At 40.4% G+C, this 27,076-nt stretch overlaps 1 protein-coding gene across 2 annotated transcripts; it reads right to left on the bottom strand.

Annotated features, from left to right (window-relative positions):
- On the bottom strand, positions 1–26,475 carry LOC144594389 (ataxin-1-like). Of its 2 annotated transcripts, XM_078400817.1 has the most exons (4): positions 26,350–26,475; positions 16,119–16,192; positions 7,971–9,838; positions 1–6,870 (listed from the first exon to the last, which is right to left on the bottom strand). In XM_078400817.1, the coding sequence occupies exons 3-4, from the start codon at positions 9,732–9,734 to the stop codon at positions 6,370–6,372; spliced, it is 2,265 nt and encodes a 754-aa protein (XP_078256943.1). In that variant the 5' UTR covers positions 9,735–9,838; positions 16,119–16,192; positions 26,350–26,475; the 3' UTR covers positions 1–6,369. The 2 variants fall into 2 exon arrangements, with proteins under 2 accessions (XP_078256943.1, XP_078256944.1); XM_078400818.1 differs by lacking the exon at positions 16,119–16,192.
- Between the last annotated feature and the right edge of the window lie 601 nt (positions 26,476–27,076).

Raw genomic sequence — 27,076 nt, 5'->3', positions numbered from 1 at the left:
GACAAATTTTATTTAAAAGAATGTACAGGATATTAATGTCATAAGTAATGATTGTGTGCCATTATTGAGCCACTGAATAATCATCCTGAGACAAAAGTAAAATGTAGAGTTTATATTATGCAGTGTTTACATACCAACAAATTAATGCAATACAGTTAGACTCGACATAAAAAATACAATTCTTTCGCAGTACACAAAATTAACAGTAAACAGCATAAAAGATCACAAAAATACAAATATACAAATCTAAAAGTTTTAGTCTTTTCTCTAGAAAAAATGGTTACAAAAACACAACAAAATATAGATTAATGCTTTCAAGGTTGCTGATGGAAACACAGAGATTCCAACATCGAGATTTGACCAATACCTATGTAGTGAGAGTAATATTCCAATCCTGAGACTGAAGCTTTATTTATTGGCTTTTGCAAATCTTTCACCCTGACCATTTCTAAAGATAAAACTGATGCAAAATGATGTAAGAAAATCACTGGCCAAATTTTCTTTTCCAAATATTAATTTTATAAGCAAGGTAATGTTTATTCATTAATTGGTTTTGGATAGTCTAACAGAAAAAATAAATATCAGATTTAGGAAGGGGCTAAAAATTTTCAAAGCTTCTACAATGACACCACTAATTTAAATGCCTATGAAATGTCTGCGTGAAACAGTTAATTAAAATTGATTACATTTACATTAGAGTTTGACATTTGTACCATCTCCCTCGTTTGCATTGTAAGTTAATATTAATTATATCAATTACTGTAATACTCAAAAGCATAATTAATGGAAGGAATGTCTTGTTAGTATACATATCACTGTGTGGGTGATTACTTGAAAAGTAATTACATTGATACCACTTTTGATACAGGTATTGGTTAAATCGTACAACCAGAAAAGAGCATTCAAATTACAAAGTTTATTCAAGGGTGTCAGGAGTTATGGGGAGAAGGCAGGAGAATTGGGTTAGGAAGGAGAGATAAATCACCCATGATTGAATGGCAGAGTAGACCTGATGGACCAAATGGCCTATTTCTGCTCCTATCACTTATGACCTTGTGAACATCAGTGAATAAATTGATAAAGTGGAGGCAGATTCTATATTGTGAAATTTAGACTGATATCTATCACTATTTGTACATTTGCGATATTGCCTGAGGCATCAGTATGAACATGAATGTGATTAAAATGATTAAATGAAACTCTGGTTGTTTAGCAGAAAATTTTTACATTTTATCTTGATATTAATAAAACATATGAAATGCTGTTGTCTGAACGAATGGGTTGTTTATGGGATGTAAGTTAATTATGAAGAGCATAATATGGAAGATGATGGAAAGCTGAAAAAAAACAAATAACAATGAAAATGTTTAGCAAGTCAAACAGTATCCATGGAGGGAGAAACAGATTTAGCATTTCAGGCCGATGGCCTTTCATCGGGATCTGCCTGACCTGTTGAGATTTTTTTCACAGTTCCTGTTTTATTTAAGATTTCCAGCATCTTCAGTATTTTCCTTTTAAAATATGTTTCTCTCCCCACAAAGCTGTCGACCTGGTAATTATTTTTCTATTTTTATGACCTACTCAGGACTTTAATAAAAATAATTTCACCAATAGTAGTGAACATAATTGCAACCTCTACAGTGTTTAATAATCACACTTGACAACTGTAGATATTGGAGAACAGAAAATGTGCAAATCTTGGAAGATGCGAACGGTAACAGTGAATAATAAGCACAAATCTCAGATTTTGAGGAATACTAAGGCTATTGGTCAACCTAATTGTCTTTGAATTTAAAAAATGCCATCCTTCCTCCCATCTCAAGATACGTTACATTGTCTACATGGATGGGTCGTCTCAGCCAATTACATTCCAGAGAAACATCCACAAAGAATTGCAATCATTTAACTCCGCTGCACGTATGCACATTGACAATGTTCCAAGCTGATCATAATATTTCAAGCTAGTTTAATTTATGATTTACAGAATTTTCCTTCTGTTGACCTACACACAGGTTGAAAACTGCAAAAAATAAAACCTGTCAGCATCCCTTCTGAGGAATTTGAAACCAAAAATAGTTTAGTGTTTTCTTTATCTTCTTTACACATTAAAATAAATTGTCATGATGTACCAGGAAACAGATAACCAGTTTTCCAAAGGGAACAAATTTAATAAACTACCTGTTATGATCCATTAGATATATAAGAAAATAACTGCAAATGCTGGTACAAATCGAAGGTATTTATTCACAAAGTGCTGGAGTAACGCAGCAGGTCGGTCAGTCTGAAGAAGGGTCTCGACCCGAAACGTCACCCATTCCTTCTCTCCCGAGATGCTGCCCGACCTGCTGAGTTACTCCAGCACTTTGTGATCCATTAGATAATTATTATAGTCTTAAAATGTTATATGTAATAATTGGACTGATGTTTCCTGTTGTAAACTATCGTACACATTTAAAAAAACATATTTTTAAAAAGGTAGACAGTATTTACTGTAAATGTCAGTAAATGCTACAAACTTTCAAATTGGTAATTCTGGAATTCTGCAAGCCTGTCTCTTCAAAAGGGATGCTGTCAACTTCAAATGTGAATGCTGACCATCCTGACAAACAGATACTAACAGAAGGTAGCAACAAAGTTCCCCACTCTGGGAGTTCAATAGGATTATCTCCTTTATCAAATAGGCCGAAAGGAAACTTCCATGCATCAAACAATTCCTATAGCGTGAACATAGAAAACTATCATTTTTCAAACATTAAAATACATTATACAACCAACAGAATGTTATTAAGGAGGTAAATCTTACCAATTGTTTCAATTTGCACTTTTGATACTTTGAGTAATGTTATAGCATTAAAGAACTTTCTGTGCATTTGAATGTAAATAACCTGCAGAAAGAAAATGCACCTTTCCAGGGAATGAGTTGCAAAACAAATTAAAATCCCCTATGTCTTGATTAGAATACATCTTATCAAATGGAGTTCAAAGGGTCAAAAAAAATCAAGCCAACAGTCAAGAAATCAATTCTGAATGATTGTAATATCAAATGAAAATAATACAAATTTGCAAAATAATTTTATTTTGAAATTTTTTAATTAAAAAAAATAAAGGCAGTCAGAATTAATGTTATATATTAGCAAGGGCTGATAGTTTCTAAAATATTAAATTTGCTGCTGTGAACAATATAAAAGATGTAGATTCTAATGTAGACATATAGGAATTTTTTCATGCAAGATTTGGTTACAGCAGTTCTTTTACATTTGCATCCAATGGTGGTTTACACAAGTAAAACTGCAAAATTTACTAGACCATAACTGCTTAAATCTTTAACTTTGGTATAATTCTTAAACTTTTACATTTCCCTTTTATCATCTTCCTCATGTCAGTTTCTAGCACATGTGTAAATGGGTAATGTGGTTTCAGATACAAATACTGCATGATTCGGGCAATCATTTACTTCCAGTGACAACACTAACATTAAAATGTTCAAAAAGTGACTCCAAGTATCACAGTTGGCAGAGGGCTTACTTTCCTTCATGAGCATAATTAGACTCAATTACTGGTGTGCTAGTAAACATGCCACATCTTGGATTTAAAGATGCTTTTGCTGCAAAAAAGACTGCAGCCTTTCACAAACGTGAATGATTTTGAATAAATAAATGTGCTAAAACACTCATGGTTCAGATTATGCTGCGTTATAACTTGATTGGGAATTTGGTGAGCGAGGGAGAGGGAAAGCACACGTTAAGATTACTGAAGATGCGACAGTTAATTTGAAATTCAAAAGCCAACTCATGTCCAATCAGGAGTGCAAATATTAATGATTTAACACAGCAACATGGATACAGAGCTCACTCCATTTCTGATGCCACTTATCAAATAGCACTTCATAAAATGAGTAAAATAACCACATTTAATCAGATGAACATGAAATGTATTGTGCATAGGTTTCGCAATATTATATTTTAAAATCTGTTCTACTATTTCTTTCCTTGTGAAAATTTCAGCAAAACTGATGTTAGTTTAAGTTAAGGTCATGGGAGATTACATTTTACATTTAAACTCAAAGTGCATAAACACATGTGAACATCAAGCAGAAAGATCATCGGTATGCACAACAACATCAGGAATACACTGGGCAGTTTAGTTAAGAAGCTGGTAAGGAATAATGCTTACGGCATCAGCACTGTCAATTATATAAAAAAGTGCTAGGTGACAAAATGTTTAATACAAAATAGAGGCAAACTAAGGTAAACACAAACATATTTTAGCACTAGTTCTAATTCTAATATTCTTTCATATTACCTTCATAAACATGTGTGATTAGTCTTATGCTCTGGGGTCCTCGATCACCAACAGGATAAACTAATTTTCATAGTAGTGCACCGACTATTCTCAGAAATAGAAGACTCCATAATCCCTCAGTCACTTTTCATCTTTTTCTCAATATCTTTTTATCCATCATTTCAAAAATAAAATTATTTTACACTTCATCTATTAGTTGCAACGTCCTACTTTGTTTTTCCAATGGCACAAACCTATAAACAGCTGTTGCAAAAAACAATACAACTTTAAAGTTTGTCCTCACTACAATTGAATGTCAGCCATTTCGGTTCAGCTGGCTTATCCAAAGACTGTAACAATTGTTTTTAATAAACCATGAAACAGAACTAGGCAGAAAAAAAATTTGAAGATTAAATACTTTTCTAAAACAAATGCATGTATAGAACTTGAGCATCATGCAGCAAGGGAAGCAGTATATCAAGAACACACTATGGTACAATTCAATCAGTCTTTATCTAATCAGTACAACATATATCAATGAATCAAATATTGGGAAGGATTACATTAGCTATACACTTTATGTAAAAGATGTAGCAATAATATGTCACTCGTGGAGCAACATCACACACCCAATCCCTTTTTGCATGCAATCCTATTCAACTTTTCTCAATTCCTCATGTCTGCTCAAAGCAATACAATCTCACTATTGTTGCACCTCAAGAGCATTCTGTTAAATGGAATTTAAAATCCTATTATATGCAGGTTCAACTTGTGTACACTCTTTAGAAGTATATATGGATTTAAAACTTTTCAATGGCTACCACAGGACATCATAACATAAAGCGTCTACAGCCACCACTCTCATTTAGGAGCATCTCTAAATATCAGCAACAATACACAGCAGAATAATTCAGCTTTTGGTGCTCACATAATAAATGTTTGAGCTACTCTATTTAGGCTGTAAATCAGACTAATTTAGTACAAAAACACACAAACACCTTAAAACATAGGTATTCAATAGTTTGATCCTCTTTTAACACTTGCAAAATAATGTTCTTAATATTTACTTACCTTTTTGATTATGCTTGTGCACCATAATCATTAAATTACTTTAAATATCTTAAATTTAACTAGAAAATCCATACATTTGACCACAAGTGTTAAAAAACAGGTTGCACAAGTCAACTTCCTGTTTTGTGAAAATTAAAATTTAACCACCGGACTTTAATGAAAAACCAGACCACACACGGCAAATCTTTTGTTCACTCACTTAAATAACTGGGACAGCCCTCACTATAGAGAATAGTAATGGTCCTTTGAGTTTTTAACATAATGAATAACATTTATGTTTTAACTAGGCACGAAAAAAAGGCATTGAAACAAACTTGTATGAAAATTACGATGACCAATAAATACAAAGTCAAACCTCTTGTTAGTGAATGGACCTTTTCATTTGCTAACCACCACACCTTTTAATCAATTCTTGGCTTCTGCAATCACGATTGCATGACCCCAAATACTGTCTGCCTTCTACACAAATAACTGTCCTTCTTGAAATGACATTAACAAATGTCTTTAACTGATAACATCAAATCAATATTATACTTAATGTAATATTAAATTTGCTTTGTTGAGAATGAAGAAAAAAACCAAGTTTCTCAATTGGGGAAATGAAAATTAATTTGTATTATTTAATATATATCAGGCTTATGTACAATTTGTTATTGCAGGTACTTCAAGAGATTAATTTTTCATTCTTTCATACAGGATCACCAAATGCAGAAAAAAAAACATGCACTGCATGGAACATAATACAGAATTTACTGGATATCTTTCAATTTATAAAAGCTTTGCAGCCTCAGATCAACCCAACTGCTCTTCAAAAATATGAGCTGCTAAGAGCATCCTCATTATTTAAAAAAAATCATCCTGCCATCCTTGCTACTAATGCTTCAGAGCCTGATCCAAGCTCTCTTATGCTGCAAGTTATTTGCATAAAATTTCTTAAGTACATTTCAATACATTAACATAACTGGTCAAACACTGTCAAAAGGCGGTGCCTTCATTTATATTCCGCAGGGTTCATAGTTACTTGCCGGCGTTTGAACGTCCTTCTATTGAAAGCTTGACTTCCTGTGATATGAAGGATGGTCGGGTGGACATTTTTGTCTCCTCTGACTGGAAACTCTCTCTTTGGAACACCGGAGAGATCCAGCGGCCCTGGTAATTTGGGTGGCTGGGAACTCCGGCGCTTTCAGAATCCGTGTGCAAATGCTGCGTGGACGAGTCCTTAGAATAATTTCTAATCTCAGAGTTTCTACGTATGTGGACTGAAACCTCGGGAGGAGTTAAGACAACCTCAGATGTTACCATGGTCCTTGACTCAAAAGGTGAAATGGCATTGATTGAAGATGCTGGCCGGGTAGAGCTCCTGCCAGAAGATTGCGCGCTGAGTGATATACAAATATTACCCACTGTAAGCCTTTGACATGAGAGTCCAAAGAGGTGTGCAGTGCGGTCTGGGTTACAAGAGGACCAACCCTGGCCAAATACAAAGAATGGGTGCTCTGGAGGGACCTCTACACTCACCTATAACACAGGAAAAAAATATCACAATCTCTCACTCCCACAGTCAATTTCAGTCATGAAATAAAATAAATGTTATTTCCCCTTGTTAACCACCCACACTTTATCTTTACTATTACTAAGCTTTCCAAGCTGCATTTAGATTAGTTTAGAGATACAGCGTGAAAACAGGCCCTTCAGCCCACCGTGTCCACGCCAACCAGTGATCCCCGCACACTAACACTGTCCTTCACACACAAGGGACAATTTACAATCTTTACCGAAGCCAAAGAGCCTGCAAACCTGTACGTCTTTGGAGTGTGGGAGGAAACTGGAGCCCCCGGACAAAACCCGTGCAGGTCACAGGGAAAACATACAAACTCCGTACAGGCAACACCCCTGGTCACAATCCAACCCGATCTCTGGCTCCGTACGGCAGCAACTCGACCGCTGCGCCACTCATAAATGTTTAAACAAAAAAAAGCTAAACTTTATTGTATCATCCATTCGAATGGGCAAACCAAACACCTTGTCTCTCTGTATGGTGTCTGGTAATCATATGGGTTTTAGTCACAAACTCACTGCTTAGAAGGCCAAGAGCAGCAAGTGAGTCTGATTACCTCCACCTACAATTTGGCTCCAAGCCAAATACTATCTTGTCTTATATGTCACTCGATTAAAATAATGAAACTCTCTACCAGAAGCATGGCAGAAGACTGACTGCCATACTTAGAGGGCAGTTCAAACCACCTTCTCAGTTAGTATTGGGCAATAAATGCTGGCCTTCCAAGTAAAGTAACATCCCATTAATGAAAACAAAGTGTAAATGGACCTGCTTGGTAACTATTATTTTTAATCCAACACATATATCGTTGAGTAAGAAAATAACTGCAGATGCTGGTACAAATCGAAGGTATTTATTTCACAAAATGTTGGCGTAACTCAGCAGGTCAGGCAGCATCTCAGGAGAGAAGGAATGGGTGATGTTTCAGTCTGAAAAAGGGTCTCGACCCAAAACGTCACCCATTCCTTCTCTGCTGAGATGCTGCCTGACCTGCTGAGTTACTCCAGCATTTTGTGACACGTATATCATTGAGATTACTTGCAACATACTGAGGACTCACCTTTGCTTTAGGTTCTCCTACAGAGAAATGGAGGATGACATAGCCGGCTCGCTGGCTCGCCTCAACTTCAATGAGTGTGCTGGAGTCAATTTTTAACCCAGTGCTAATTTCTGCGCTATGCACAAAGTCCTGTGCTTGCAAGTCTTCTACACGTTTCAGTTCCCCATTTGCTAACTGGATGATGGCACCTTTCATAAAGTGTGATGGAATATGCGTAGTTGGGGACTGCTGGACAAGGACAGGCTGAAGAACTGGTACAGTGGGCTGTGATGCTGGAACTGGAACCACTGTACAAACACTCGTTTGCGCATCAAGAGGCCTGTGAATTATGGGTTCTGTAGTTACAGCAGCAGCATTAACCAAGGAATTTGCAAGAATAGGGGCATCAACAGGCATTAATACTGGCTGCCCACTGGCTAACACCATTGTTTTATGCAAGTGCCCACGCTGATCATCCAGCATTTGCCGTTTGAGTCCTGTGGTAACATGCTGTTGAGCAGGCAGATATGTCGATTGTGGTAATTCTTCACTAGAACAAAACTCTGCAAAGTTCTTACCTGGAATGATTTGCAAGTGGTGTCTTAATTGCTCTTGACTTCTGACTGAATTCTGTGAAACTTTCACATTACTTAAGAGTTCTTTTCTAACAACTACAGGACCCTGAAATCCTTGTGCATTCAAACTCCCAACTACTTGCTGGACTTCTAGGTCGGTGTCCGGTGTGCTCCTTTGTGCTGGAGAGGTCACCTCATTCCTTGGTTCTCTATGAAAAGGAAAATGGGGACTGCCTCTCGCTCTCTCATTTGGCGAGGAAGATAACTGCACCTCTTTTCTGCCAACATTATGGGGTGCCTGAAGTTCTATAAATCTTTCTTGTCGTGGCCATTTCTCAAAATTTTGATGGTTTGAAGCTCCTTCACCTCGGTTTGTTGAGACTTCCAACATAGTTTCAGCAATTTCTTTGTCTTTTGCCACCTGAAAGCTATATCTACTTTCATGAGAGGTATCTAGATTCGGTACTGCTGTAGTAAATGACGTATACGATGGTGTTAACAGCGAGGGTTGAAAATGAACCCTACCATGGGCCATACCTTGCGGCAGTTCTGCTGTGGAGAAGTGAGCCAGTGGTCCTTGTGGAGTCAAATTTTGTGCAGGAGAACCCGTAGCTTTACTATATGTTTCTATAGGAGAAGTCGCCATTGGAGGAGGAGTAACAGCCTCGGCCATCATGGAAGGATACGAGACAAGATGGGATAAATGAGAGGTGGGAATGCCCATGGTAGAAGAAATTAGTGGATTTGGCAGAATCCCATGAGACACGTATGGAATCGTATATGGAGCTCCTACAAACTGCAGTGAAGCATGGGGTAGCTGGGTGTAATGAACAGGCATATATGGAACCCCATGGTGCTGAAGAAGTGGAGATGCAATGCTGTAACCTGGTGAGAGATGCCCCATGTTCACCAATGAATTTTGAGCATTTAGTGAATAGCTGGCAGAAGGTACAGCCAATTTGTACATCATACTATACTGGTCCACTGCCACGCCTGGAGAGCTTTCACCATTATCAGCTCTCACTCCATATCTCAGTGTTGTTTGGTTCTCTTCAGCAGCACTTTTCGCCCAATCAGCATCACTCACAGTAGTAATATTGGATGGCAAAGTATTATTTTTTAAGACCTCCTCACCTCCAGTGCTATTCTGCAGAAGTTCTCGTTTCTTTGGTGGCAGGCATTCTTGATTTCGCTCATGAGCAGGTTTCATATTGTACTCTGGAGTATTATTATACTTATAAATATCACCAAGGAAAGTCAGTGGGAGGACAAAGATATCCTGGAGCTCTCCTCAAACCACTTGCCGGCAGGAGCCTAATGAGTCAATGGAGAGAAAAAGTATGTAAGTGAGAATAAAACCAGCAAAGGAAAAAAAAATGGTTGTATTTAAAAAAAACATGCATTCTCAAATTAAAGTCAATACTTTTTCAAATTGGTTCTACTCAACAAATTGATCATTATAATTGGCAAAATTAATAAACGTCATCACTTTAGTAAACAGAGTGTGTATCAAAGATAGTCACAAAAAGCTGGAATAACTCAGCAGGTCAGACAGCATCTCTGGAGAAAAGGAATAGGTGACATTTCAGGTCAAGCCCTTCTTCAGACTGAGAGCCAGAGGAAAGGAAACAAAAGATATATACGATGATATAAAGAGATATAGAACAAATGAATGAAAGACATGCAAAAAGTAACGATGATCAAGGAAAGATAGAGCCCACAATGTTACTTTTTGCATATCTTTCATTCATTTGTTCTATCTCTCTCTATATCAGTCTATATCTCTCGTTTCCCTTTCCCTTGACCCTCAGTCTGAAGGGTCTTGATCCGAAACATATCCTATTCCTTTTCTCCAGAGATGCTGCCTGACCCGCTGAGTTTTGCTTCAGCTTTTTGTGTCTATCTTTGGTTTAAACAGCAACTGCAGATCCTTCCTTTACAGAGCACCAAACTTTTTCCAAACTCTATACCGCCTCAATGAAATGCTCCAGCTTCAATCTTTATGTACACGTTTTGAGGCTTTGGTCAGGCTTTGAGCCACTCCACCATTCAATAATATTATAGCTGAACTTCTAAATCAACTTCACTTTCCTGCCTAATCCCCAAATCCCTTCATTCCCTTAACGCTGAAAAAGACTACCGATAATAGTCTTGATAATGATTATCACACCACTCTGTTCACAAAATGCTGGAGTAACTCAGCAGGTCAGGCAGCATCTCGGGAGAAGGAATGGGCGACGTTTCGGGTCAAGACCCTTCTGCAGACTGAAGAAGGGTCTCGACCCGAAACGTCGCCCATTCCTTCTCTCACGAAATGCTGCCTGACCTGCTGAGTTACTCCAGCATTTTGTGAATAAATACCTTCGATAAAGGTCAGTCTGAAGAAGGGTCTCGACCTGAAACGTCGCCCATTCCTTCTCTCCTGAGATGCTACCGGACCTGCTGAGTTACTCCAGCATTTTGTGAATAAATACCTTCGATATAGGTCAGTCTGAAGAAGGGTCTCGACCTGAAACGTCGCCCATTCCTTCTCTCCAGAGATGCTGCCTGACCTGCTGAGTTACTCCAGCATTTTGTGAATAAATACCTTCGATATTGTACCAGCATCTGCTGTTATTTTCTTATAACACACCACTCTGTGGTAGATACTTCAAATGATTAACAACACTAACTTTCTGCTGAATTTTACGTGGCCAGCTGCTGTGTTCCTCAATACACGATTATATTTTCACCAGCAGGGAAACAGTCCCTCAGCACCAATCTCGTTGTCCTTGCAAAATCTTTTTTTAAAACTACTTTTCATAAAAACACAAATGGGCCTTTTTTCTCCCAAAGCTCAGCCCCTAATATCCCAGAAATCAATCTAGTGAAACATCTTTTCAGTCCCTCCCTTCTTGAGGGAGTGACAGCTAAACTGTACATCAGATATATCAGAGCCCATCAAATCCTCCTTACTTTTCTACCTTAAATCTCCTAACATAAAGAATGATCTAACACTCACACTACTAAATGATTGTTGTATCTGCATCTCAGCTTTGTGATCACAGAACAAAGATCTACAAATTACTCTGAGTTCCAGCATTTAACAGTTTCCTGCCTTCTTAATAAAAATACAATCATTCTTTTACATGGTAACTACTAAAATGGTTAATATCAGACTTGATTAATGAATAATTTCACCCTCTGGACCTTTCATGCTGTATACAATGAAACACTGCTAAATACACATGCAGCTGCAAGGAAGTAGATATGACAATAGGATTATTGGCAGATGTCCAAAGAGAAAGAAACACAGGCCAACATTTTGAATTCACACCGTATTGAAACAGTAAACAACCTATCCACTCCTGGACATTAACAGTCACATTTCAGATCAGAGATGTAAAGTAATCTTTCTAAAGGCAGGAAGACGTCCGATCTACCCTCTTTTTGGCCTTCAATGTTCCAGTGAGGTTAGTTTGGAAATGGAATTAAGAATTAATACAGAGGATGGCACAGCTTCTTTATTGCAGTTCTGTCGCCCTTTTACATATATTCTAATTTTACATTTTGTTTTTATTTGGCTCACTACCACTCTCCCTCTTTGTTTGTCAGAACAGCAAGAGACTTGGAAAGGAACTTGCAGGTGGTCACATTCCCACATCCAAGATCCTAATCCTGTTGGATAAGAAGTGTAGGCGGCTTGGGAATTATTGTAAAATAAAGGAAGACAAAAGAGATTACAACTTCTGGACTCTGGAACAAAAATCAGAATACTGAGAGAAATCAGATCAAGCAGCACCTGCGAAGACAAAGATGGAAGTCAATGTTACAGTTGAGACCCTAAATAAGGATTGCAAATGCATTACTAAGTTTAATTTATTACGGTCATATGTACTGAGGTACAGTGAAAAGCTTTTTTATTGCGTGCAATCCAGTCAGCATAAAGACTGTACATGATCACGCCGTTCACAGTGTACAGATACAGGATAACGGGTATAACGTTTAGTGCAAGATAAAGCCCAATACAGAGAGTTCCAATGTCTCCAATGATGTAGATGGGAGATCAGGACTGCTCTCTAGTTGGTGAGAGGACGGTTCAATTGCTGGGAAGAAATGGTCCCTGAATCTGGAGGTATGCATTTTCAAACCTGTACGTCTTGCCTGATGGGAGAGTGGAGTAGAGGGAGTAGAGAGAGAGATGAGATTGGTCCTTGATTTTGCTGGTGGCTTTCCCAAGGCAGCGTGAGGTGTAAATGGAGTCAATGGAATGGAGGCTGGTTTGCTTGATTGTCAGTGCAATTTCTTGCAATCTTGCATGGAGCTGTTCCCAAACCATGTTGTGATGCACCCTGATAAAATGCTTTCTATGCCACATCTGTAGAAGTAGGTGAGGGTTAATGGGGACACGCCAAACTTCCTAAGGCTTCTGAGGAAGTAGAAGCATTGGTGTGCTTTCTTGGAAATTGCTTCAATATAACCGGTCCAGGACATATTGCTGGTAATATTTATTCCCACGATCTTGAAGCTTTCAACCACCTCTACCTTGGCACCTACGATTGGTAGTGGCTTATTATTGTCACATGTGCCGAGATATAACTGGCATCTTGCAAAGAGTGGAAATGTTCTGGGGTATCAGCAGGTGAGATATTCACCAAGAGATAATCATGCTCTGCCTTGACTGTCTGTGCAGTCCCACACCCAAATCATTATTCAGGTGGTAACTGTTATAAGAGGCAGAGATTAATGGTCTCCAATAACTGCAACCAGCTATCATTATGTGAACAGAAGAACATGAGAAATAGGAGTCGGAAACCTGACCACTTAAATCCGCCCCATCATTCACTACCATTACCCAAGGGGTAGTTTTCCCCATTCGAATCCCAAGCAAATTTACCAGGGCTTCCGAATGTCAGGGTCAAATATTGGCTTGGTATTGAGGACAGTCACTCTGACATCACCCTTGGAATTAAACTTTTTTGGCCATGGCGCATCAATGTTGAAATGGTCCAAGGCCATGTGGTCCCTGCAAACTTGACATTCATGAACAGGTTATATTTAAGTGCCACTTTTTGGCTTTGTTTATGTTGCCGTTCATCTCTTTGATAATAACAGGGTAGCATTATGGCGATAGCTGCTTCGGATTTGTCCTGACTTTTGTGAACAGGTCACACGAGTAATTTTCTACATTTTTGGGTAGACCCAAATGCTGTTATGGTATTGGAATATCTTCATCTGAAGTCTGACTAGTTCTGGATCATAAAACCTCAATTACAGTAAGGATTCTGAGTGCACCCGTTGCCGAAACTGTCCCCAAACTTGCAGCGATTTCTTGATGTTACTTGCAATGAATTCAATTGTTTGGAGGTTGGCTTCTGTATGCATGGGGTCTCAGTAAGAAATAGATGGGCCATCTGCTTGGCGCTAATGGGTGCAGATGGTCTAAATGCTTCAGCTTTGTCGTTCGTTCTCATGTGCTAATCTCTGCCATCACTGAAGATGGGAAAGTCTTATTTCTCCTTTTAAATGCATCTTTTTAATTGTCCATCACTATTCAGAACAGGGTGCAAATTTTACTGTTGAAGATGACTTCTCTTTTTTAATGTGCCTGTGCTGCAGCTTCAATTTTTGGGTACCTGGTGCAACTCCTGGCTTGTTCCTCTATACACCTCATTTGAACCAGGGTTCATTTCTTGGCTTGGTTCTAAAGGCAGCCTACAGATTTCACAAGTTAGAGCCCAAATATTCAAAAAGAGTGTATTGCCGTGCATTTGTAACATCTGAATCAGGGACCCAGGTTAATGACAAAGATAGATATGAGAAACTCAGCGGGTCAGGCAACAACTCTGGAGAAAACGAATAAGTGACATTTCGGGATGGAATCTTCTTCAGACTAATTGTAGTTGGGAGAGCGGGAGAAAACCCCAGGATAAACCAGGGCTGGCAACTGATGACCTCAGACGAGGAGGTTCCATGATAGGCAGATTGGTTGGTAGAAATAGGTGTGAGCCAAGAGGCATACATAGTGCCATTAACTAATTAACAGATTTTTAGTGAGGTGGGGGGGGGGGGGGGGGGGGGGGGGGGCAAAGGGGGAAGTGAACTGGTGCAAGGCCAGGTAATTTTTCGGGGAAGGGAGTGGGGGGAAAATGGAAGGGGGAGAGAAAGGGGAGCGGGAAGGGAGGTAATGGAGAATTCAATGTTCATACCATTGGGTTGTAAGGTAACCAAGCTAAATATGAGATGCTGTTCCTCCAATTTGCATTTGGCCTCACTCTGGCAATGGAGGAGGCCCAGGACATAAAGGTCAGTATGGGAATAGGAAGGGGATTAAAGTGGTTAGCAACTGGGCGATTCAGCAGGCCTTGGCAGACTGAGCGCAAGTGTTCGGCAATAATACCAATTAGTGTTGTTTTATTTGAATACGGTTGTAATATTCCTGATGAGTGTGACTTGACACAGCTGAATAGCCTGCTAGTTCACTCAGGAGGGCAATTTAAAGTCAACCATATTGCCTTGGTACTGAATATACGTCTGCGAATGAAGCAGTGATTACATTTAGGAGAATCATGTGACCAGAATTAGTGTTTCAGATGGCCCACAAGTTCAAAAACAGGAATTGGAGATATGTGCAGGAGGAAACAATGGAGGCATTTAGAAAAAAAAGACACAAAGTGATGGAGTAACTCAGCGGGTCAGACAACATCTCTGGAGAATAAGAATAGGTGATGATTCGAGTCAGGACCCAAAGTAGAATAGCAATTTTTATATTGAGTCATGTGCTTGACTTAGATTTAAGTGAGGGGGAGTTGCGCAGATGGTCGGCCTCACTCTCTCGTCCTGGCCTATCGGGTTCCAGCAGCAAGACATAGTCGGGACGGCTGGGGACAGGTCAGGATGCAGTGGATGGTCAGAAGTGTCCTACGTATCTCACTCTGCCCAGTTTGTGCTCCATGGCGCTTTGCTGGGATCATCTTTCTGCCCGTTGAACCTACTGGTGGTTTCCTCCGCGCAATCCGCCGAACCCAGGCTTCACACGCTAGGTAGACAAGCCCTAAAGCCGCTGGAACCAACGACTTGCCGACTGTACATGTGGCATGCACACAAGACAGTGGAGACATCGTGGGGGCGGGGTCGTCAAACTCCCGTACAAGTCCCATTTAGGACTTGCCCACTGCCTATTACTTATCTGAAACCCAAAAAAGGTCAATAAGCATTAGTGGTGATGGGTAAAAATGGCTTGGCATTATTTGTAACATGGCAGGTGACTTATGGTTGACCTCAAGTTTCGGGAGTGATGATTGGGAGACACTGGCCAGGACTGTATTTGAACAGAGTTTCAGCAGCAGAAACAGAATCTGCTAACGTTCCATAGATAGAAATTGTGTCTGAAAATGAAAGAGGTTGCAAGACGATTATTCTGTTTCTTACAGATGCCTAGGAGAGAGATGGGATTGAAGTTAGAACATTTTATACATTTTTAACCCATTCATCGGTATCAATTATGCTTACAATTACTATATGTTGATTACAATTACTACAGTCTGGAAAAACATGTCACAAATTTTAATTGTACCCCCAAAAAATGCATAGTACATTGACAGTTATAACTTACCCATGAGAGTGTCTGAGAACATTGAGTGCCCAAAGCGCAGAAATGTTGCGTTTCCCAGCTTTGGCATCTTTCACCTTGAGCACAAAAAAATTAAGCTCAAATATAGTTCTGATAAATATAAATGACTAGACCAAGTGGACCCGTTGGGCCCAAACCTCTCCTGCATTGGTGCAGCACCCTCTCCTCCCCCCTCCCCCTCCTTCCACTCCCCCCACTCCATCCTCCTCAACCTCCCTGATCCTCCCCCCCTCCCTCCGCCCACCCCAGGAGATAGATTTAAACTTAAAAATGTGAATAACTTAAAAAATGTAACACCGATTTCAATGAAACTTCTTCCATTAGCACCAAAGGGACGACGGTGAGTAAGATGGGCCTAAAATTGTTGTGCTATCATGTACCGTTTTGGCTGTAGTTCAGGAACAAACAAACAAATAAACGAGAGTTTTAGTATATAGATAGGCAACAGAATTTTCAAATGCACCACGTCATTTTTCATTCATAGTTCTATATTAAATCTTATAACATGAATTACCACATATTAAACCTTCAATTGTTTAAGAATATTTAATATAATGCCAGTCTTTTCATCAACTATGACAGAACCCAACAAAGCAATTTCTGCTATAGTTGTAAAAATGAAAAGGAAAGTTGAATCATAATAGACAGTATTAGATCAATGTTTTATCAGCAAAGATTTCAATAAAACATACAAAACGTAAAATTTAGTTTGATTTCTGGAAAAACAAATCAGTGCAAATATAGAGTTGTTGCTTTCATATGCAAATATAATATGTGTAAGTAAACAACAAAGGTGAATGAATGATCGCCAGAGGTTTTTGGTAAAGAGGAAGAGATTTATACAACAAAAATATGTATATAGAGTCTTTAAGGAACAAATATGTCATGAGACACTTCATAGGAATGTTATGAAGGAAATTTGAATTCAATTCTGTTTGCCACAGTTTAGGAAGGATGTGGCAGTCCATGAGAGAGTGAAGGAAAGGTTTACAAAAATTGTTCCAGGCATGAGTGATTTCAGCTATAGGACTGAAAACAAAAGCTGGAGGTTTTCTTGGAAAAAAGAAGGTTGCGAGGGGATTTGATTGAGGTGTGCAGGATTATGACAGGTTTAGATAGGGCGAAGAATGAGAAGCAGATGATACAAGAATTAGGGAACACAGAATTTAATGTGCAGATGCTGGTTTAAACCGAAGACAGACATAAAAAGCTGGAGTAATTCAGCGGGTCAGACAGCATCTCTGGAGAAAAGGAATAGTGGACGTTTTGGGTTGAGACCCCTCTTCACATCTGAATAGGTGACGTTTCGGGTCAAGACCCTTCTTCAGATGTGAAGACGGTCTCGACCCAAAATGTCACCTATTTCTTTTCTCTCGAGATGCTGTCTGACTCGCTGAGTGACCACAGCTTTTTGTGTCTAACACAGAATTTAAAATTGTCCAAATGACGCAAGAGGCTTGTGTGAAAAATCATTATTTAAACTCAATAGTTACAGTCTGGAACGCACGTCCTGAGAGGATGGTGGAAGTAAATTCAATCAATGCTTTGAAGAACTACTGGAAAAACACTTCAGAGGGAATAATTTGCCAGGATGGGTGAAAGTGCAGGGATTGCTCTACTTGAAGCCAGCATAGATTTTTGGGGGATAAACACAAAAAGCTGGAGTAAATCAGCGGGACAGGCAGCATCTCTAGCGAGAAGGAATGGGTCATGTTTCGGATCGAAACCATTCTTCAGACTAGATTTTTTCAATTTTTAGGGGCCAACTTCCATTGGATAGCGCCAGCAATGGCTGGCTCGCCAACAGTCTGTCTGTCTTTTCTTTCTTTAGTGTTTAATAGTATATGTTAAATGTATGTTTTTAGTCTTCTTTAGCTTTGTTTTATGTGGGAGGTGGGGGTTTAGTTTAGAGATACAGCGTGGAAACAGCTCTTCGGCCCACCGGGTCCGCGCCAACCAGCAATCCCCACAATGACACTATCCTACCACTAGGGCCAATTTTTCCATTTACCCAGCCAATTAGCCTACAAACCTATACATCTTTGGAGTGTGGGAGGAAACCGAGGATCTCGGAGAAAACCCACGCAGGTCACGGGGAGAATGTACAAACTCTGTGCAGACAGCACCCGTAGTCAGGATGGAACCCGGGTCTCCGGCGCTGCATTCGCTGTAAGCAGCAACTATACTGCTGCGCCACCGTGACCGCCCAACGTTGGGGTAAACTTTTTCTAATCTCTAACCTCGACGGAGATGCGATTTGTTCCCTTATCGTATCTCCGTCCGCACTGCGGCCTAACATCGAGGAGTTGGCGGCCTTTGCTGGAGACCGATTTTGAGAGCTCCACGTCGGTCGCTGGCGGACTTACCATCACAGAGCCCGCGATCCCCTTGCCAGGGATCAACCTCGGAGTTTCAACCCTGGGTGCTTGCGGATTTAACATCCGGTAGAGACCGACATCGGAAGCCTGGTTAGAGACCGACATCGGGAACTCCAAGCCGCGGGAGTTTCGATCACCCCGACGCGGGGGCTTCGACTGCCGGCTGTGGGAGCTTCGATCACCCCGACGGATGGTTCGACTGCCCCGACCGCGGGAGAATAAAGAGGAAGAAGGTTGGACTTTTTTGCCTTCCATCACAGTGAGGAATGTGGGGAATCTGCTGTGGTGGATGTTTATGTTAACTATTATGTAGTTGTGTATCTTGTTGCTTTTTTTCGTATGGCTGTATGGTAATTCGCATATCACCGTACCTTAATTGGTACATGTGACAATAAAAGACCTTTGAAATGACTTATTCTGTAGGGCAAATGCCCATGAGATACGTTATACATAGTCTACTAGAAGAGGAAAGTGTGGTCCAGAGTCAAGGAGCTTTCGGGAGGAGTGTAGAATTTAGGGCCGAGGTAGCTGATGGCAAAATGACAAAGGTAAAAAAAGAAAATTAATGAAAGATAAGAGGCCAGAACCATAAGAACACAGCTTCCTAACAGAGCTGTGTGGCTGAAAGAAATTATAGAGATAGAGAAAAGCAAAAACTCAGGGAATTTAAAAAGAATATATGACTTAACTAGAAGCTAAAATAGGCCAGGAAACACAGGGATAATGGGTGAGCAGAACTTGGTTTACGCGTGAATTTTGGATTGGCTTTGGCTTTTGGATATAGTCCGAAATGCACATATTCATTTGTTAAGCATTATCATAGATTTTACTTATTTAGTCATTCAATTTATCGAAGATATTCAGCATCTTCAAAAAAGGTATATTATTTCCAAATGTCATCCTTTTTCATAACTTTCCTGACCTAGGTCCAAATTAGGAGTTCCGCAGGGGTCGTTGCTGGGGCCTCTACTCTTCACGTTGTACATTCATGATTTGGACAAGGGAATTGAAGGCTTTGTGGCCAAGTTTGCGGATTATATGAATATAGGTGAAAGGGCAGGTGGTGTAGAGAAAGCAGGGACACTGCAGAGGCACTTGGACAGATTGGGAGAGTGGGCAGAGAAGTGGTAGATGTAGTAATAATAATAATAATAATTCATTTATTTTATATAGCGCCTTATCGGGTGCTCAAAGCGCTTTACAAAAACAATTAACATAGAAACAAACAGACAAACTATCCTGACGGAAAAGCGGCGAATACACAACGCCAGCGTCCTCTCACGTCAGGGTCCGGCAGTAGACATCAAAAAGCACAAGACACACAGATATAATTTTTACACAAACAGCCATCACAGTGATTGCTCTAGGCACACCCTCACTGTGATGGAAGGCAAAGTCTTATCTCCTCCTCATTCTTCTCCCGTGGTGCCACGAGGTGATCGAGGCTCCCAACTTTTTGAAGCCCCCACCGGGCAATGGTGTAGCAAAGTGTGGAGTCATGCATTTTGGTGGTAGGAATAAAGGCATAGACAATTTGCTAAATGGGGAGAGAATCCAGAAATCGGAGGTGCAAAGGGACTTGGGAGTGCTGGTGCAGGATTCCCAAAATGTTAATTTGCAAGTCAAATCAGTAGTAAAGAAAGCAAACAATGCCCGCATTTATTTCAAGAGAGCTTGTATACAAAAACAGGGATGTAATGCTGAGAACAGACACAAAAAGCTGGAGTAACTCAGCAGGACAGGCACAAAGGAATGGGTGATGTTTCGGGTCGAGACCCTTCTTCAGACTGGTTAGGGATAAGGGAAATGAGAGATATAGATGGTGATGTGGAGAGATAAAGAACAATGAATGAAAGATATGCAAAAAAGTAACGATGATAAAGGAAACATGACATTGTAAGCTGTTTGTAGGGTGAAAATGAGAAGCTAGTGAGACTTGGGTGGGGGAGGGATGGAGAGTGAGGGAATGCCGGGGCTACCTGAAGTGAGAGAAATCAATATTCATACCACTGGGATGCAAGCTGCCCAAACAAAATATGAGATGCTGTTCCTTCAATTTGTTGAGGCTCTATAAGACGCTGGTAAGGCCGCATTTGGAATATTGTGAGCAATTTTGGGCACCGTATCTGAGGAAGGATGTGCTGGCTCTGGAGAGGGTCCAGAGGAGGTTTACAAGAAGAAACCCAGGAATTAGTAGGTTAACCCATGACGAGCATTTGTCAGCACTGGGCCTACACTCACTGGAGTTTAGAAGAATAAAGGGGGGGACCTCATTGAAACATACCGAATAGTGAAAGGCTTGGATAGAGTGCATGTGGAGAGGATGTTTCCACTGGTGGGAGAGTCTAGGACTAGATGTCATAGCCTCAGAATTAAAGGACGTTCTTTTAGGAAGGAGACGAAGAGAAATTTCTTCAGTCAGAGGGTAGTGAATCTGTGGAATTCTTTGCCACAGAAGGCTGTCGAGGCCATGTCAGTGGATATTTGTAAGGCAGAGATAGATTCTTGATTAGTACAGGTGTCAGAGGTTATGGGGAGAAGGCTGGAGAATGGGGTTAGGAGGGAGAGATGGATCAGCCATGATTGAATGGCAGAGTAGACTTGATGGGCCGATATGCCTGAAAATACCCACAAGCAGAAAAGACAGCAAAGTAAAGCAGAAGGGGATAAAGGCTGGCAGGCGGCTGGAACCAGGTGGTGGAGGGAAATGAAACACAGAGGCTGATTGGTGAAGCCAGATGGGGAAGGGATAATGGACAGATGGGACCAGGTGGAAGGAAGGGATGGCAGAGATGAACAAAGGGAGAAGAAATTCGCGCGCGTGCGCGTGTGTGTAGGTGTGGGTTGACTGAAATTGAAACAATTCAATAAACACGCCACCGGGTTGGAAGATACCCAAGCAAAACGTGAAGGTTCGTCTTCCGATTTGCATTTGGCTCCCTGTAGCAACGGAGCAGACAGAGGATACAGACAGGTCAGTGTAGGAGTGGGAAGGAAAATTAAAATTAAATGCAACCAGATATACCACCAAACCCCTACCCACTAGACACCATCAGCCCATCCAGTTCTATCAGCTATCCGTGTCAATCTCATCCCAACAGCCCCCCTCCCCTATATTCTATTATGTGCTGGCAATCCTTCCTGTTCCCCCACAGGCAAAATGATCTCAAATGTCAACTTATACTTTTTCCTCTACAGATGCTGCTTGCCCCGTTAGGCTTCTCGTGTTTTGTTTCTGGATATGGCTCTTCAATTTCCTCTGGCACATAGGAATGGAAATTGTGAAGAGGACAGAAGGAGAGGTAATGTAGGAAAGTGTGCTATTGTCCAGTTTGGCATTAAAAAAAACCTGTATATTACCTAAATTCTTCAGTGTCCCGAGGTACAGAGGGAGCTGCACACTCTGCTGAAGATTGACACAAAATGCTGGAGTAAATCAGAGGCACAGGCAGCATCTCTGGACAGAAGGAATGGGTGACGTTTTGGGTCAAGACCCTTCTTCAGACAAGTTACTCCAGCATTTTGTGTTTACCTTCAGTGTAAACCAGCATCTGCAGTTCCCTCCTACACATTCAGACATTCTACTGCATGTTTTATAAAAGGATAACATGCAAGACCAATAGGTAATTAGGAAAGTTAATTGAATGTTGTCGTTTATTGCTACGGGAACTGAATTCAAAAGGAGGAAGGTCTGCTGCCATAATGTAGGGCAATGGTGAGACCACACCAAGAGTACTGCGTGTAATACTGGAGGAAGGACGATATTAATATCTGAAATTAGCAGGTTGTCTTATTGGGAAAAAGATGGACAGGCTAGACTTGTATCTGATAGAGTTTAGAAAAGTGAGAGGGGACTTCATTGAAAAATACAAGATCCTGAAGGGACTTGACAGGGTGGATGCAGAGAGACTTCCTTTCAATGGAGAATCAGAGACTTCCTCTCGTGGGAGAATCAAGAGCCGAGTGTCATTGTTTAAAAAAACAACGTAACCCATTTAAAAGACCCGTCCGTTAAGGGTGGGAGAAGTCTTGATTAAATACATTAAGTTAATTAATTAAAAATACCTTGATTAAAAACATTAGCCAAAGAAATCACTTTTAGAGAGAGAGCAAAAGGGAGAGGGGGACAGACATGTTTGGATGCTCATTTAGCTTATGGGAGGTGCAAAGTTTACAGATATCTACCAAAATACATAAGTGAAAAGGATCATTCTAGGGACATCAGTATAGTACACCGACATGACAATGGAAAAGGAATGAATAGCAAATTAAATTCCATTTCATTATATGTGAAGCACGTATTTTGCTTAATTATACTTTTGATGGGAAATTTAGTTTTCTGTCCAGAAAAAGCACGGATTTATTAAGACAATAAGAGAGGATCTAGTAGAGATGCTGCCGAATGTGTACAAGTACAAACCTGAAATATTGAAAAGATTTGAACTATCACCATACTTTGCTTTTGGAAGAGTATTCAAGCAATTTGATAGCACCTTAAAACTATTAAGGAATGAGATAGGGAAGAGTTGGCAACTCCTTCAATATTTTATCACAAGCTGAAAATTAAAAAATGTAGATGCTGGAAATCTGAATTAAAACAGAAAAATGGAAATAGATCTGTTGACAGCCCATCAACCTGATACATTAGATTTGTTTTGCCCCCCACAGATGTTGCACGAGCTGCCAGGAACATCTGATCTGGCCCAAATCCTGTCACACACTTTATGATTGACATCCATGCACTCAAAGAACTTGTGGAGGACAAGCAATAGTGTTCTTCCAAGTCTGAGGATATCCCAAAAATGGATGTTGAGAAAGAGATGAAAATATATAGGGCGGCACGGTAGCGCAGCGGTAGAGTTGCTGCTTTACAGCGAATGCAGCGCCGGAGACTCAGGTTCGATCCTGACTACGGGTGCTGCACTGTAAGGAGTTTGTACGTTCTCTCCGTGACCTGCGTGGGTTTTCTCTGAGATCTTCGGTTTCCTCCCACACTCCAAAGACGTACAGGTAGGTTAATTGGCTGGGTAAATGTAAAAAAATTGTCCCTAGTGGGTGTAGGATAGTGTTAATGTGCGGGGATCGCTGGGCGGCACGGACTTGGAGGGCCGAAAAGGCCTGTTTCCGGCTGTATATATATGATATGATATGATATGATATTGTTTTGCAGTGATATGGGCATATAGAGAAAGGGGAACACAATTAAAAAGAGACCATGTATGGATAAGTGAAGAGATAATTCGTTTTCAGGGTCAGTGACTGAATTACAGATGATCTCCATCTTTAAGACAAGGTTGGATATATATAGCTGAAGGAGATGAAGGAGTACGTGACACAGGATGAAACTGAATATATGGAAATATTGGATTGAAATTCTTGCTTCTATGCCATAATTCTATGTACAACAACAATAATAATTAATTATTGTGGCACGGTGGCGCAACAGTAGAGTTGCTGCCTTACAGCGCCAGAGACCCGGGTTCAATCCAGACTACGCATGCTGTTTTTACAGTGTTTGTTCGTTCTCCCCGTGACCATGTGGGTTTTCTCTAAGATCTTCGGTTTTCTCCCACACTCCAAAGACGTACAGGTCTGTAGGTAAATTGGCTTGGTATAAGTGTAAATTGTCCCTAGTGTGTGTTGGATAGCGTTAGTGTGTGCGGGGATCGCTGGTCGGTGCGGACTCAGTGGGCGGAAGGGCCTGTCTCCACGCTGTGTCTCTAAACTAAACAAAGCAACAATAATTTGAATTTATGAAGCAACTTTAAACTAGCAACTTTAAACTAATTTTCCAAAGGTAGTGTTATCAAACAAAATTTGGCAATGAAGAAATGTAAGGGCAGGTGATCAAAAACATGGTAGAAAAATAAATATTTTAAGGAGCAACTTAAATGAGCCAAGATTTACAGAAGGAAGCGAGGTTATTTCCAGTGGGTAAAAAGAAGCCAGAGAAATGGCATGTTTGACAAGAACTATTAATGTTTTAAGTAGATAACCGAGGCAAGGTTTCAATCAATGTTATGGAGGAGGAAAAAGATGGTTTTAAATTATAGGAAAAAAAACTGCAGATGCTGGTTTAAAATCAGTCTGAAGAAGGGTCTCGACCCAAAACTTCACCCATTCCTTCTCTCCAGAGATGTTGCCTGACCCGCTGTGTTACTCCAGCATTTTGTGTCTACCTTCACTGCAAATTATAGGGTCCTACAGCATGGAAACAGACTGTTGATCAACCACCCATCTACAACAATGATCACCCTAAGATGAAAAATAACACTTGGGTTGTAAGTAGTCTGGACCATGTGCACTGATAAGGGAGGGTAAAACATCCAATGGCCATGGAACAGTTTTATGGTAAATACTGAAGACAATGGCTTCAATATTTTAATTACAAAAACTTTTTCAACCAAAATGGACCAGATGTGGCTAGTAGTGTAACCAATCAGAATAAACAAATAGACCAATTGAAGTAATGAGAGGTGCAACTGATGATATCAGTATACACATTAAGCACGTGTGAATAGGTTTGTAATATCCTAGCAATCCACTTGTAGAACTCATTTCCCTGCTCACTAGACCTATCTCTAATTCAAGCAGAAGCTTTAGCAGAGGTTCCTGCAGAGTACAGGGCCTTCTGCTTCTAAATGACATGCTACCCGCAGAAATTACCCGCTAAGCCAACGGTGAATCCCGAGGGATCTTATCACAATGGATACAGGTTGGAGGTTTTCATTGGTGGGAGAATTTGGAATGAAGAGTCACTGATGAAAAATAAGGTTATCTATTTGGGACAAACTTGTGGCATTTTTTAATCTCCCTAAATCTCAGGTATTTGGAAGGGCAGTGGAAGTAGAACTCTTGGATAAGAACAAGGCAGGGGTTGTTGGATTCCAGAAAAAGGGGTGTGAAAGATGGATGTACAGGAATGTCACTTTGAGCTTACTATTGAGTTTACTTGGCCACCATTTTACAGAACAGTATTCTAGACTTGAAGGGTCAAATGGTCTGATCCTGGTCCTAATTTGTATTAAAAGGGCCCTGACCTTAAATGTGACCTATCCATGTTCTCTTGAAAATTTGCAATCTTGGAGAATATCAGAAGTAACAATGCAGAAACAAGAAAATAAGTTATGCATATTGTGAGATTGTCAGTACTTTTTGTCAATGACACAGTGTGAAAATCAAGGTTCAGATCTTTGCTTCTCACTTAGTTAATTTTGATCCTTTATCTCTGAATAATAGCACACTCGTATAATTGTTTCACTTTAGAAATAAATACAGTGGGAAAGTATGTCCTTAACTGCAGTTCCTCTGGTATGTAACAGACTAAGTTAGATTTGACGATTTGAGAAACAGCCTTCCAACATTGATTAAGTAAGGTTTCAATGTACTTATACACACCTATAATCTGTCAAGGATGCTAATCTGGTTAAATATTTTCTGGCCAGTTCTTTGCTACCTTCTTTATCAAGAGCCAATTTAACACAGGCCTAACGTCTTTAGCGTTTGTACTCGGGACTACATTCCCGTTATGTTACCAATTCACCGGGAAGCTACTGTTGATGTTTTACTTTCATGCTCCATTAAAATTGTTTGCATCATTACAAACAAAACCAAACTTCAAAACCAATTAGTATATACGTAAAGTTGACTCGTTTATTTTAAAAGTTAGTTCCCTGAACAGACACTGTCCCTCTAAACCTGGCCGAACGGGGAGCATTTTGCAAATCTCAAAGTTGCCGACAGGCCCAGCAGGAAATTGGATTCCACTTTCAGATTTTTACACTTCACCAAACAGGCTGTCAGAGCCCAGTTGTGGTCGCACTTTTTTTCTTTACCTGCAAATCTCATCCTGCATCTAAGAGCTTCTGGGAATTCATTGGTTTCTTCCCCCTCCGCGATCGAGCCTTTGATTTTCTTTCGCCCGCAAATTAGAAACTCAGAGAAAAAAAACTTTCCATCGACAAACACCCGGGCGCAGGCTGATGGCGTCACCCGCGGCCCAGCCTTGGGGAGCTGCGGCCACAGCGCCCCCAACCGCACGGGCGGACCGCACTCACATAGAAACATAGAAAATAGGTGCAGGAGTAGGCCATTCGGCTCTTCGAGCCTGCACCGCCATTCAATATGATCATGGCTGATCATCCAACTCAGTATCCCGTACCTGCCTTTTCTCCATACCCCCTGATCCCTTTAGCCACAAACTTCTGTGTGGGAAGGAAGTGCATATGCTGGCTTACACTGAAGACAGATACCCATTCCTTCTCTCCTGTCGCGCTGAGTTACTCCAGCTCTTTGTGTCTACATTAACTTTATGCCGGCAAAGGCACAACTTCTTTCCGCAGGCCTGCATTGGCGCCTGTTAGCACTTCAGTTCAAAATGTGTAGGAAGGAACTGCAGACGCTGGTTTACTCTGGAGATAGCCACAAAAAGCTGGAGTAAGCTGGAACCAGCATCTGCAGTTCCTTCTTACACATTACTCCAAAGATCGCTATCTTCATCAGTTTAGTTTAGTTTATTGTCACGTGTACTGAGGTACAGTGAAAAGCTTTTATTGCGTGTCA

The sequence above is a fragment of the Rhinoraja longicauda genome, chromosome 6, assembly GCF_053455715.1.
Source record: "Rhinoraja longicauda isolate Sanriku21f chromosome 6, sRhiLon1.1, whole genome shotgun sequence".
In the NCBI taxonomy this organism is placed as follows: Eukaryota; Metazoa; Chordata; class Chondrichthyes; order Rajiformes; family Arhynchobatidae; genus Rhinoraja; species Rhinoraja longicauda.
This window is presented reverse-complemented; position numbering and strand designations above follow the sequence as displayed.

Coding starts and splice junctions, on each gene's coding strand:
- LOC144594389 (XM_078400817.1), bottom strand. CDS start 9,734: ATGAAACCTGCTCATGAGCGAAATCAAGAATGCCTGCCACCAAAGAAA. Junction 6,871..7,970: donor TAGGAGAACCTAAAGCAAAG/GTGAGTCCTCAG, acceptor CCTGTGTTATAG/GTGAGTGTAGAGGTCCCTCC.